Source organism: Anomalospiza imberbis, chromosome 12 (genome assembly GCF_031753505.1).
Source record: "Anomalospiza imberbis isolate Cuckoo-Finch-1a 21T00152 chromosome 12, ASM3175350v1, whole genome shotgun sequence".
Classification (NCBI taxonomy): Eukaryota; Metazoa; Chordata; class Aves; order Passeriformes; family Viduidae; genus Anomalospiza; species Anomalospiza imberbis.
The window spans coordinates 20,485,977-20,498,346 of NC_089692.1; the positions used below are offsets into that span (position 1 = coordinate 20,485,977).

The 12,370-nt window shown below is 61.9% G+C and overlaps 1 protein-coding gene across 3 annotated transcripts in view; it reads left to right on the forward strand.

Moving 5' to 3' along the window:
- Window positions 1-12,370, forward strand: part of WWP2 (WW domain containing E3 ubiquitin protein ligase 2) — a 119,084-nt gene that overhangs the window by 19,298 nt on the left and 87,416 nt on the right. Inside the window, exons 9-23 of one of the 3 annotated variants that reach the window (XM_068203289.1) lie at window positions 1,797-1,886; window positions 2,193-2,367; window positions 5,133-5,187; window positions 6,671-6,752; window positions 7,004-7,135; window positions 7,278-7,356; window positions 7,463-7,534; window positions 7,616-7,704; window positions 8,733-8,892; window positions 9,844-9,977; window positions 10,077-10,217; window positions 10,746-10,866; window positions 11,146-11,250; window positions 11,349-11,445; window positions 12,228-12,300. In XM_068203289.1, the coding sequence (XP_068059390.1) occupies window positions 1,797-1,886; window positions 2,193-2,367; window positions 5,133-5,187; window positions 6,671-6,752; window positions 7,004-7,135; window positions 7,278-7,356; window positions 7,463-7,534; window positions 7,616-7,704; window positions 8,733-8,892; window positions 9,844-9,977; window positions 10,077-10,217; window positions 10,746-10,866; window positions 11,146-11,250; window positions 11,349-11,445; window positions 12,228-12,300 (1,605 nt within the window). Of the gene's footprint in view, window positions 1-1,796; window positions 1,887-2,192; window positions 2,368-5,132; window positions 5,188-6,670; window positions 6,753-7,003; window positions 7,136-7,277; window positions 7,357-7,462; window positions 7,535-7,615; window positions 7,705-8,732; window positions 8,893-9,843; window positions 9,978-10,076; window positions 10,218-10,745; window positions 10,867-11,145; window positions 11,251-11,348; window positions 11,460-12,227; window positions 12,301-12,370 lie in introns of all 3 variants that reach the window. The other 2 variants (XM_068203290.1, XM_068203292.1) reach the window with 2 other exon arrangements.

Sequence of the window (12,370 nt, forward strand, 5' to 3'; positions counted from 1 at the left end):
GCAGGACCCACGGGGCTGTGGTTTCTTACGTAAGGAGGGCGTTTTGTTTGGACTGCAGGGTTGCCTCAGCTCTGCCACTTCCCAGTGCCTGTGGCTCCCTGCATCCATGGCCATCGAGAGCCTGTGGGCAGCTGGAGGAGAGCTGGCAGGGACTGGCACGTCGGGTGCTTTGTGGTGCTTGTGGGGAGAGCTCCCAAAACCATGGATCTCCCATGCTGGGGGTCATGTGGAGCTGGGCAAGGTGGTCTGGGCAAGGATGGGTTGTCCCCATTGTCCCCATCCCTGTGTGGCAGCAGTAACCACGGTTCATCACCACTGGCTCACAGGGTGAGCCAGCCCTCAGCAGATTCACTCCTCTCATCACCCAGGAGCTGCTGGTGAGCAGTTTGTGGGCTGATTAGTGTTTTCACAGGGGGTGAGGTGGGGACAGGGGACATCAGGCAGTAGCTGCCACCACCAGCAGCTCTCCCCAATCCCACGTGGCTCTTTGCAGTCACGAGTGCACCCAGAGGGATCCAGAAACCTGGGGGAATTCTCGTCGTGGGAATTCTGGTCTCTGTAGCTGCAGGAGTGGTACCTACCCAGTCCTCAGAGCTGTATGGATCAGAGAATCCGTTGTTAATGAGACTGGAGGAGCTGCCCAGGGCAGTTCCACTGCCCTAAAAGTGCCTGGGCACCTTCTGCCATCTGTCTCATGGGGTAGGCCTGCTCATGTCTTAGGACACCCCAGCTGTGCTGATTTTCTCTTTAGAGATTTCACTCTTGCTTTACCTGTCCTGGTGCTTTTATGCTCATGAAGCACCAAGTTCATGGTTTGTGACCAGGAAACTGGGTGGTGTCAGGCTTGGCAGCCCCTCACCCTTACACTGCAGGGGCACAGCAGGTCCCGCCTTGGACTCTCTGTCCGGGATGCCTGTGTCACTGCAGGTGTGTGGCCGTGGTGATGGCATTGCTGTCCCTGGAGCTGTGGGGCTGAGCTGGGATGAGCCCAGGCCGTGGGGCACCAGCACTCGGAGCAGCTCCATCCCCAGGGCTGCCTGCTGCCTGCCAGCCTGGGCTGGCTCCCTTGCTGCCACACAAGAAGCTGGTGTATTAATTTCCTAGAGCTTTTTGTGGTGATTAATTGAGACAGATGATTGAATGGGGAGAGAGGCCTGTGGGAGCAGAAGTGAGGCAGGAGAACACTTGATCTGTCAGCAGCTGCTGGCTCGCCTCCTCTGCTGCAGGATAAAAGCTGACAAGAGAGCACGGGCTCCACAGAGCATTTACCTTTGCCAGGGTAAATTCATGAATGAATTCACACAAAGAATGGATGCAGCGTGGCCCTCTAAAGCCAGGCTTGCTGTCACCTGGGCTGTCCTCAGGGCCACCCCAGCCCAAGCACCGTGGCCACACGTGTGTTTAAGCTGTAGCTGTCAGCAGCAAGCCCAGGGCTTCCAGGGAGAGATCCCAGCCCCATCTCAAACACTCCCCTTTGGAGATGTATTAAGAGAAACCAAACAAAAACATCAGAAACACAGGGCATAAATCTGACCCTCTGTGAAATCCTCTGCTGACCTTGCTGGGGGAAATTAGGAGTTTATGCTGCAGTTATGCCTGTTGAGGAAGCAGAGTGCTGCAGCCCCTCTCGCAGAGTCTCCATCGAGGAGGCCCAGTAGCTGCCACACAGACCTGTCAAATAAAGGCTGGAATGCCAGGGATGTGAGGGGCTGGGCTCCCTGACTCAGGGAGCAGCTCTCTGGATGTTCTTGGTGCCAGCAAATATCACCTGCCTCATGGTTTTATTTTCCTTGCAGGTGGGAGCAGCGGGAGCTGCCGAATGGTAGAGTCTACTATGTAGACCACAACAACAAGACCACGACGTGGGAGAGACCCCTTCCTCCAGGGTAAGGGGCTCGGGGGCTCCAGGCCTTGGCTCGCTCGCTGTCTTGGGGAGATGTTCACGGCATCCTGGTGGGAGCTCCAGCAGTGTCCCAGCATCCTGTCAGGCTTCGTGTGCCCTTGCAGGAGCTACTCGAGGAGTTACTCATCCTTTGTATTTCCTTTTGGTGGGTCCTTGTCCAGAAGAGCCCCTTTAGGTGTGAAAGCGGTGGTTTTGGAGCTGGGCACGGAGCCCTCGTGTTGGAGGGTGTCAGTCCGCAGGACCCAAGCGGCGTGAGCCACACAGTGACAACTTCCTTGGGTGCTTCCAGGTGGGAGAAACGCGTGGATCCTCGAGGCAGGTATTACTACGTGGACCACAACACCCGGACCACCACGTGGCAGCGCCCCACGGCCGAGTACGTCAGGAACTACGAGCAGTGGCAGTCGCAGCGCAACCAGCTGCAAGGGGCCATGCAGCAGTTCAGCCAGAGGTTCCTGTACCAGGTGAGAGCCGGGCGTGGTGGTGCCAGGGTCTCACCTGCCTCTCCCGCTGGTCTCACTGGGGCTGCCTGGCAGCACAGAGCGTGGGAAGGCGCTTGCTGGGCTGTGTGAGCTCAGAGCAGTGCCTGGATGGGAGCTCACAGACTCTGAGCTGCCTGCAGAGGCCTTTGGGGAGTGACTTGCTTTTTATAAACCAGCTTGCATGGCCCTGAAGGGTGGTGGGAGGTGTCCTCAGCAGCCTCTCCCCGAGGTTTCCGCAGGGCCAGTGTGGACAGCCACACATTCTCCTGTGGCTCCCATCAGACAAGCCTTGCTGCTGACCTGTGGGGCTGAAGAACCTGCTGTCGGAGCTGAGGGAGCCGTGGCAGCCTGGTGTGTAGCAGGACAGGAGGCTCTGGGGCCTGAGCTCGCCCCTCCCCCGGTCTCTGTTGGGCTGAGGACAGAGTGGCTGGGTCCTGGAGCTGCAGGCCCAGGGTACAAGTGGAGAGGGCTGCAGGAGCCAGGGACCAGAGAGTGCAGGGAACGAGCTAGACTTGGCCAGCATCCTCCTGCTTTTTCTGCTGCTTCCCCCCATTCCTGGTTTGGGCTGAGTATTTGCATTTCCTTGCTCAGGGAATGGTCTCAACCATTCTTTTCCTGGGCAGGGAACACACCTGTCCTGGCTGTACCTTTGCCGTGGATCTGGACCCAGCTGAGGGGGGTGAGCACCTCTGCTGACCTGAGCAGCGCTGGTGTCTGTGGGCTGCAGGGAGAGCAGTGCATGGGACAGGGCTGGACTGGAGCAGTTCTGCCTCCTGGAGCAGCGATCCGGCCCCATGCAGGGGTGAACCTGCGTGGTTCAGGTGAACAGCTGTGGAGGGAAGGTGGGCAGCCTACAGGGACCAACTTCTCATTGACTTTACCTCCTCAGAGAAAGCCAGGAGTCCCAGCTGGGACTGGAGCGAGCTCGGGGCTCCATCCAGGAGCTCAGCTGCTCTCTGGGAAGGGGTGTAGTGCAAAGTGCATTCTGTGTGGGACACAGCCGGGGCCACTCCCGGGGCTGCGGGAGCAGCTCAGCCCCTCTCCTCCCCCTGCCTGTCCCTCCCTGGATGTCCCTCCAACCCTTCCAAGCCTCACAGGCAGAGCTGGACCCCCACTGCTGTGCTGGCCCTGCCTTGGCCAGAGCCCAGTGGAGGGGCTCCCCTGGGAGGGCTCCCACCGTGCCCAGCGGGGCTCCCGCGTCCCTCCTCCCTGCCAGCGCCAGCCTTGGAGCTGCTCCAGGCCCTGCGACTCGCCCTGGCCACGCTCTGCCGAGGGAGGGACTCGGGCTCCAAATTTAGCCTGATGAAACGATTGTACTTTTTGTTTCGAGCTCTGCTGCCAGCAGAGATGGCTCCTGCTCTGCCTCCTGCCCCACAGGGGCTTTCTGCTTGACTCGCTCCCGCCTCCAGCATCCCTCTGCCCTCCTTGCTGGAGGGGATGGAATGGGTGTGATGAGCAGTGGGGCAGAGCCTGGGAAAGGCACAGTTTGGGGGGCTCGGGTGAAGTCAGGGACCACTCTCCCGGCAGATGCCCCAGTGCCACATCCTTTGCACAAAGGGTCTTTGGCGCGGGGGCCAGGTCGTTCCCAGGGGCTGTGGGGAGCTGCAGGAGCTGCCTGGAGCTCTGCCCTGGTAGCTTTCATTAGCTGTTCCGAGGTGCCAGTGAGGTGGTACCCCTGGGCACGACTCGGCTGTCTGTGTGGGCAGCCTGTCCTGGCGGGGAGGCAGTGGACACGGCCCCAAGTCGGAGCTGTGCTGGCCACGCCAGTCCTGGCACGGGGGCTGGGTACAAGGGACAGAGCTCGGAGGGGCACAGACTGTGCCAGCCATCCTCGGGGTGCTGGCTGCCGTCAGCTGTACCCACCCAGGTTCTGGTGCCTTTCTGGGGCACCCCGAGGGCCCGGTTCCAGCAGGAGGGCCGGCTCTGGCTGCGGGTGGCATTCCCTGCGCCCAGGCTGACTGGGATCCATCCCGGCGCGGGAAGCTGGGACGCAGCCCCGCTCCAGCCGGTGGGTTTTTACCTTTTGGGCAAACGACTCGTTTAACCATTGAAAGCCCTTCCAGGCCCCCTCCTGCCCGGGACCCCGGGGCCCGTCCATCCCCAGGGCGCCCAGCGGGGCCGGGGCGGGGTTTGCCCGCAGCGGGGCCGGACGGCCCGGCCCGGCAGAAGGCGGCTTTGTGCGGGGCGGGCGGGGCCGTGCGCTGGGGCTGTGCCGGGGCTGAACGCGGGCTCGGGGCAGCGCATCCCGCACGCCGGCCCTGCCCGCGGAGGAGGGGGCCGCCATCCCGCCAGGAAGCGCGGGGCGTGGACAGCGCTTGTGGGAATGATTTCATTGGAAAGGCCTGCGATATTTTTTCCCCTCTTGAGTGTGGTTCTTGGAGGAGGCTGGAGGTGTATGTGGAGGGGACGCCGGCGCAGCCGCGCGCGTCCGGAGCCCTCCGGGCCGTCCGCTGCCCTCGGCCGGCACAGCCCCTGCCCCGCTGCCCCTCGGCTGCCCAGCCCCTGCTTAGGCTGAGCTTCTGGGCTTTTTTTTTTTTTTTTTTTTTTCCTTTTGCTTTTATTTGTTTCTTTTTTTTTTTTTTTTTAACCCCCCTTGAGTGTGCAAGTTTTTTTTTTTTTTTTAGTTTCCTGGGAGCTGTGGGCCAAGGAGAGGCGAGTGGAAGCGGCGCTGGCCGGCTCACCTCTGTGTTCTGCTCCTCCCAGGCATCCCGGCTCTGGGGCTTATTCCGTGTTTTTGCTCTCTCTAGTCCTCCGGAGCCCCGTCCGACAATGATCCTCTGGGGCCCCTTCCTCCCGGCTGGGGTAAGTACTGCACCGCCTCACCTGCCCCTGCATGCCCCAGGGGACACTCCTGTCCCCGCGGCAGGACCCTGCCCATCCCGCGGGGAGCACCGTGCTCCAGCAGCTCCCTCGCTCCCATCCCTGGCCTTACGGGGAAGGGTGAAGGGTGGCCATGGAGCCAGCACTCCCTGTGCTCGGCTGCACGTGGGACTGAGTGCCTGTGGCTAGCACGATCTCTTCTGTGAAATTCAGCTTTTTTCCCCCTGCCTTCCCCTTTTCCTGGAGGAGTTCCCAGCCTCTCTCAGCTGCTGCATGCAGAAGTGCTTGTGATTGTTCTTTGGACTGGGGAAGATCCCCAACTTGGGGATGGAAGTCCTTGCTTGTCCCTGGACCTCTCCTCTGGTGAGCAGGGATCCCTCCTGCTGCTGTGCTGCCTCCCGGGATGCTCTGCCTGGGTCTGGAGCAGGGCTGAGAGCTGGCAGGACCAGAGCTGGTCATCCCCAAATGGCCCAAGCATTGTGTGCTGGGACATTTTGAAAAGTCCCTGTGCCACCCCCAGGACAGAGAGATCCCCTCCATGGTGAGAGCATCCCTGGAGAGGGCAGGCTGGGATGCTGGTGGGTGCAGCTGGGCTGTGCTGTGCCAGAGAGAGCAGGAGAAGGGTTAAAATTGTGGGAGCTTGGAGCAGGAGAGAGGGCCCAAGGCTGCTCAGGCAGTCTGCAGGGGCATTGTCTTGAGGGGGGTGGTGGCGGAGCCCTTGCTGGGTGTTCCCCCTCCATCAGCAAGGAGAAGGGACCCATCCCCGTGCCAGCTGGGCAGGCTGGGGAGGCACAGCACCGTGGGGTGGGGGTTCCCAGGATGGATGGGATCCCTGGGATGGATGCAGTCCTGGCCATCATTTGGGGGCTGCTGCCCACAGTCCAGGAGTGAGATGGAGCCAGGGGCTGGCACCGGCCAGAAGGGTGACAGGGAGGTGACAAAGTGTCCCTGCCTGCATGGTGCAGGGCTGAGCACGGGGAAGTGATGCAGCACATGGAGGAGGAGGAGGAGGTGCGGGGCACACGCCGTGCCAGGGAGGCAGGGGGTGTGTGCAGGGGTGGCTGGGGTGTGTGCTGGAGCTGTTTGTGTCTGTGTGCAGCACAGGCAGGGTGTGTGTGTTCACACACGTGTGCACTGGAGCAAGGCCATGCAGGGAGTTTGGGAAAGCACCTGTGGATCCATGTGGAGGGATACTGCTGCGTGCCACGAGGGCGTGTGGCTGACACAGCCCCTGTGCCCGCCTGGCAGCGCAGTGGCAGCGCTGGCCTCTGCCCTGGCACCTCCCGCACGCTGGCACTGCCGGGCTGAGGCGGCTCGGGCACGCGCAAGGAGCGTGGGGTTTATCCTGCCTTTTCCAAACGAGCCAGGGAGGTGGAATGGGTGAGCTGACAAATTTCCTGTGAGCTGGGAAGGGGAGGGCTGTTCCCAGGACTCCAGCTAACGCTTTCTCTCCCTTTTCTCCTAGAGAAGAGACAGGACAATGGGCGAGTGTATTACGTGAACCACAACACCCGGACCACGCAGTGGGAAGACCCTCGCACGCAGGGGTAGGCGGCCGTGGGGGGAGCAGGGCCCTGGCCTGCCCTGAGGCCATGTGTCCCACAGATGGAGGGGGAAGCTCTGACCGTGCTGTGGCCGGAGTGCTGCCCAGGCAGGACTCCTCTCCCGGGGTGCGGGCAGTTGCTCGCCAGTCCCATGCCATGAATCCTGCCTTTTGCCTGGCACAGAGCTGTAGTTGAGGGGGGGACTGCCCGAAGGGCCTGTCTGGTGAAGGGTCTGGTGAGCCCTTCCTTGCCAGCAGGATGATCCAGGAGCCGCCGCTGCCGCCGGGCTGGGAGATGAAGTACACGAACGAGAGCGTGCGGTACTTCGTGGACCACAACACCCGCACCACCACCTTCAAGGACCCACGCCCGGGCTTCGAGTCCGGGTAAGCCCCAGCAGCGCGTCTGGGGGCTCGTGTGGGCTCTGAGGAGGAGAGCTGCTCCCCACTGGCCCTCATCCCACCCGGCTCTGGCGGGGGCTGCTCAGGGCAGGTACGGGGTGTGACCGAGGCCCTGCTGCTTTGGCAGGAGCAAGCACGGCGGCTCCCCGGGCGCGTACGACCGGAGCTTTCGCTGGAAGTACCACCAGTTCCGCTTCCTGTGCCACGTGAGTAGAGCGGCTGTGGGCAGCTGCGGGGGTGCCCTGAGCCCCGTGGGCAGCTGTGGGTGAGGAGAACCGTGCCAGCCTCACACAGCCTTTGCCCTGCCTGCAGTCAAACGCGCTGCCCAGCCACGTGAAGATCAGCGTGTCTCGGCAGACGCTCTTCGAGGACTCCTTCCAGCAGGTAAGGAGGTGCTGGGGCTGTGGAGCTGGGCAGGAGTGGAGCTGGCCCCGGCCACGGTGACACTGCCCTGCTCGTCCCCAGATCATGAACATGAAGCCGTACGACCTGCGGCGCCGGCTGTACATCATCATGCGAGGGGAGGAGGGTCTGGACTACGGTGGCATCGCCAGGTGAGCGTGGCCTGCCGGGCCACAGGGCCATGCCCTGCCTGTGCCCTGTGTCCTGTGGGCAGCGCACGCACAAGGCAGCTGCACTCAGGGCTCCCAGCCCTTGAGCGCAGGAGTCCAGGGGCCTTCAAACGGGCAGCTGGCTTTTAGGAGCAGTGGAGCACCCCGAAAGCATTGCACCAGCCTGTCCCTGGCAGTGAGAGCACAGGGGACCCAGCTGGGGCTCCCCTGCTGCCCCCAGCTGTGGGGGCGATGGGCTGAGTGGCCTCATCTCTCTGCAGCAAACAGGCCCTGGTGTTCCCCGACAGTCAGCGTGTGCCAGGGCAGACAGGGTGTGATGTGGTTTCTGCAGCTCTGCTGCTGCCTTGGGATGATGTTACCACAGGGCTGTGGCTTGGCTGGAGGGGGTCCTGTGTCCCTGTGAGCCCCCTCTGGCTCACCTGGGACATCTCCTTGGAGCTCGGTTGGCGTGTCCCTGCCCGATGCCACCCCACGCTCGCCTGTTGCCCTTCGTGAGGCTGCTACCCCGGCTCCTGCTCCTGCTCCACCTCTCTCCGTGTCCTGCCAGTGGTTTTACCCTATGGTAGGTTACGTCATGCTGTTCTACCACAGGGTAGAACCACGGACAGGATGCCGGGGCTGCCTCCACGTCTGAGGATTCCTGTCTGCCTGCACGGCCGGGGGAGCAAAGCCAGGATGGTGCTGTCCCGAGCTTGGCGTGGGGCTCCCGGGGCAGCGCGTGCGGAGGGACTGGGTGCACGCGGGGGAGTGTGTATGTGTGGGGCAGCCCAGCTGGGACTGTGTGAGCACTTGCTGAGGTTCCCAATGCTCTGAGTGGGGCCTGCAGCAAGCTGGTGTCTCCAGAAACACTTCACAAGCCCCACACAGCATCCCGGGGAGGGGAACAGCCTCGCCCAGTCACGCCAGCACCTGCCTGGCACCTTGAGGAGGTGGGCACCCACTTGGTGCAGGGACATGCACTGTCCCCTCCCTGAGCTGCTTGTCACCGTGTTCCCCTTGTCTCCTTCCAGGGAGTGGTTCTTCCTCCTGTCCCACGAGGTGCTCAACCCCATGTACTGCCTCTTTGAGTACGCGGGCAAGAACAACTACTGCCTACAGATCAACCCTGCCTCCTCCATCAACCCCGACCACCTCACCTACTTCCGCTTCATCGGCCGCTTCATCGCCATGGTGAGAGCCTGGGGCATGCACCAGGGTTTGTGTCCCCGTGCGGAGCAGGGGACAGGGTGGTCAGCAGGGCAAGGGGCAGCTCCACGTGCCGTGGCTGTGCTGGGCTTGGCACTGCTGCCCTCCCTGAGCCCCTTCTTGCCCCTTCTTGTGGATCAGTGGGAGATGGGCCTTCAAGGGGGTGCTGTGGGGTGATGTGTTTTAAATCCACGGAATGGCTGTGGGGCCAGAGGAGACCTGGTTTCCCAGGAGTTGTGGCGGGGATGGATGGCTCCAGGTCTTTGGCTGTCACCCCAGGTGCTGTCGGGTCTGCAGCTCCAGAGACTATTTTTAGTCCCAGCAGTGTGAGATTTTCCAGCTGCCCAAGCTCCAGAGCAGCTCCTCCCGTTTGTCTCGGATTGCTCAAGGCCAGTGTGCCCCGGGCTGGCAGGGGGGCTGCCGGGGCTCCCCGAGCCCGGGGAAGGGTCCCTGGCCCGCAGCCCCGCGGGGTGTGCGCGGAGGCGGCTCCGGCCCCGCTGTCCTGCCCTGCCCTGCCCCGCCTCGCAGGATACCAATAAAACCCCAGACTATTACTCACCGCTGGGCCGTTCTAGACAAGCGTCTGCATTATTTTTGGCTGCCTTTGCCTCGAGGCTCCTGGAAGCCAGGGATTCAGGGAAGCCACAGCACAGCTCTGTTTAAACAAGTGCTCTTAATAGAGCTGTGAGGGGAGAGGGAGATGCAGTGGAATTTGCCGTGGGGAGGGAGAGGGGCTGCAGCCCACTCGGCCTGGGAAGTGCTGTTGGGGCAGCCCACCCTTCCCCTCCGTGTGTGCCAGCCAGGAGCAAGTGCCATAGCTCAGGAACCCCTGAATGAGTCTCTTCTGCCCCGTGGCTGCCCCAGGGTGGAGCATCGTCTTGCCCCAGGGCTGCGGCTCAGGGTCCCCTGTGACCTGGTGTCCCCTCCCTGCCACAGGCTCTGTACCACGGGAAGTTCATCGATACCGGCTTCACGCTGCCCTTCTACAAACGGATGCTGAACAAGCGCCCGACGCTGAAGGACCTGGAGTCCATCGACCCTGAGTTCTACAACTCCATCGTCTGGACCAAGTGAGTGCCCTGCACTCCCTCCTGCAGAGCTCTCTCCCCACAGCCCCCCGCTGCTGCTGGGTGCCTCCATCAGGAATCACATCCTGGTGTCCCCCACAGGGAGAACAGCCTGGAGGAGTGCGGCCTGGAGCTGTACTTCATCCAGGACATGGAGATCCTGGGCAAGGTGACCACCCACGAGCTGAAGGAGGGTGGTGAGAGCATCCGTGTGACGGAGGAGAACAAGGAGGAGTACATCATGTGAGTGGCTGTCCCAGGGGTCCTGTCAGGCACCCGCCCCCACCGGCTGCAGGGGTGGGACCGTGGGGCTTGGGACGTGGCCGCTTCCCTGGGCTACGTGGCCTGCGACAAGCCCGGGCTGGCGCGGTTGGCCGAGCTCTGCTGCGGTCTGGATTGCTGCGGGCTGGGCAGTTGCCAGTACTTTCAGGAAAAAGGAGAGGGGAGAGAGGCTGAGGCTGCTTTCCCATCCCATGGCTGTTCCCCCTGCCGGCCTGGGGGCTGCCAGGGCCAGCTCAGCTCCAGCCAGGGGATGTGGTTTGCACCCCTGGAGCTCCTAAGGCCTCTGTCGGGGCTGAATGCTGCTCATGGGTTTGGGGGCAGAGACAGAAACCCACCAGTGGGAATTGAGGGGAGCCCTGGTGCTTTGAGGGAGCCCCTCTCCCGTTCCCCACATTCCCAGGGCCCTCCCTGCTGCTGGGAGGGATCCTGGGGTTTCCCCGTGCCAGGCCAGCGGTGCTGGCTCTGTGCCGACCCCGTCTGCCTCCCCAGGCTGCTGACGGACTGGAGGTTCACACGGGGCGTGGAGGAACAGACCAAGGCGTTCCTGGACGGCTTCAACGAGGTGGTGCCACTTGAGTGGCTGCGCTACTTCGACGAGAAGGAGCTGGAGGTGAGCTGGCACCTGGGCTGGGGATGTGGATGGAAAGTGGCACGTGGTGACCCTGCTCATGCTCTGTGCCCATCGGCTGATGACAGCCCCGGGTGTTGGGTCTGGGGGTGCCTCGTTGGGTCCATTGGCAAGAGAACATCCCGCTGGATGGGAGGAATTTGTGCCAGACACCTCAGTGCTGGCACCTGGGCCAGGTGAGGGCTGGCACCAGAGAGGCTGGTGCTCAGAGCATGGGCACAGGGCCCCATCTGTCCCCTGCTGAGTATCCCCTGTCCCCAGCTGATGCTCTGCGGGATGCAGGAGATCGACATGAACGACTGGCAGAAAAACACCATCTACAGGCACTACACCAAGAACAGCAAACAGATCCAGTGGTTCTGGCAGGTCAGTCTGAGCCCAGCTGAGGGCGTGGGGTGCCCCGGCAGGAGCCATCCTGCAGGATGGAACCAGGATCCCACTCAGCTGCTGCGTTCCTGCTGCAGGTGGTGAAGGAGATGGACAACGAGAAGAGGATCCGGCTGCTGCAGTTCGTGACGGGGACCTGCCGCCTGCCCGTCGGGGGCTTTGCTGAGCTCATCGGTGTGTCCTGGGGGGTGGCACCTTCCTGTCCCTGTCCCCACTCAGAGCTCAGGGCAGCACGTGAGCAGGAAAGCAGCTGTGAGGTCTGAGCACAGTGCTCTGGTGTTGTGCCATTTCCACACCCGTTCTTCGGCCGTGACCAAAGGGTCCCACCAGGGTTAACTTCGTCGGGCTGGTTTGCGAGCTCAGTCTGAATGAGATTGGATTTCTGATTCAATTTTGATTCTTGTGCAACAAAGCCTCTTTTTCAGAAAACCACAGTGTGGTTCCACTCCTCCTTTAATTTACTGCTTTTTGGGGCCTATACCAGCTTTCCCCTGACTTTCCTGGCATTTGTGTCAAGCCAACCAGCTTGCTTAACCCACTCAGTTGTTCTTGCTGGCATATTAGCTTCTTCCACCCCCTGGAACCTCTCCGGCATTCCCAACGTGTTAAAAAGCCACCTCAGTGACTCAGACTTGCTGTGCCAAGTCCTTTAAAACTCTTGGATGGACTCACACAACCCTGAGGATTTACAGATCAATGAGTTTTAGCACTTGCTATGGAACTGTCGTGCTCAGAGACGGTGCTCTTGCCCCTCTGTGCTGTGAATCTGCTTTTTGCTTCCTCCTTTGTTTTTTGAACATCCTCTCTGCAAACAGGCAGGGACTGCTGCCATGGATTAATGCCCTGTGTGACCCCGGGCTTGTAGGGCCCTGATGGTGGATCTGTGTGTGTGTGGGAGGGGTTTCTTTTCCAGCTCCTGGTCGTGTACAGAGCTTTGCTGTGCTCTTCATTAACAGGCAGCAACGGGCCCCAGAAATTCTGCATCGATAAAGTTGGCAAAGAGACGTGGCTGCCACGGAGTCACACGTGGTAAGTCACTGCCCCTCGGCCTGGCCGGGGCTGCGCGGGGCTCTCGGTCCCGGGGGATGGGACTGCTGTT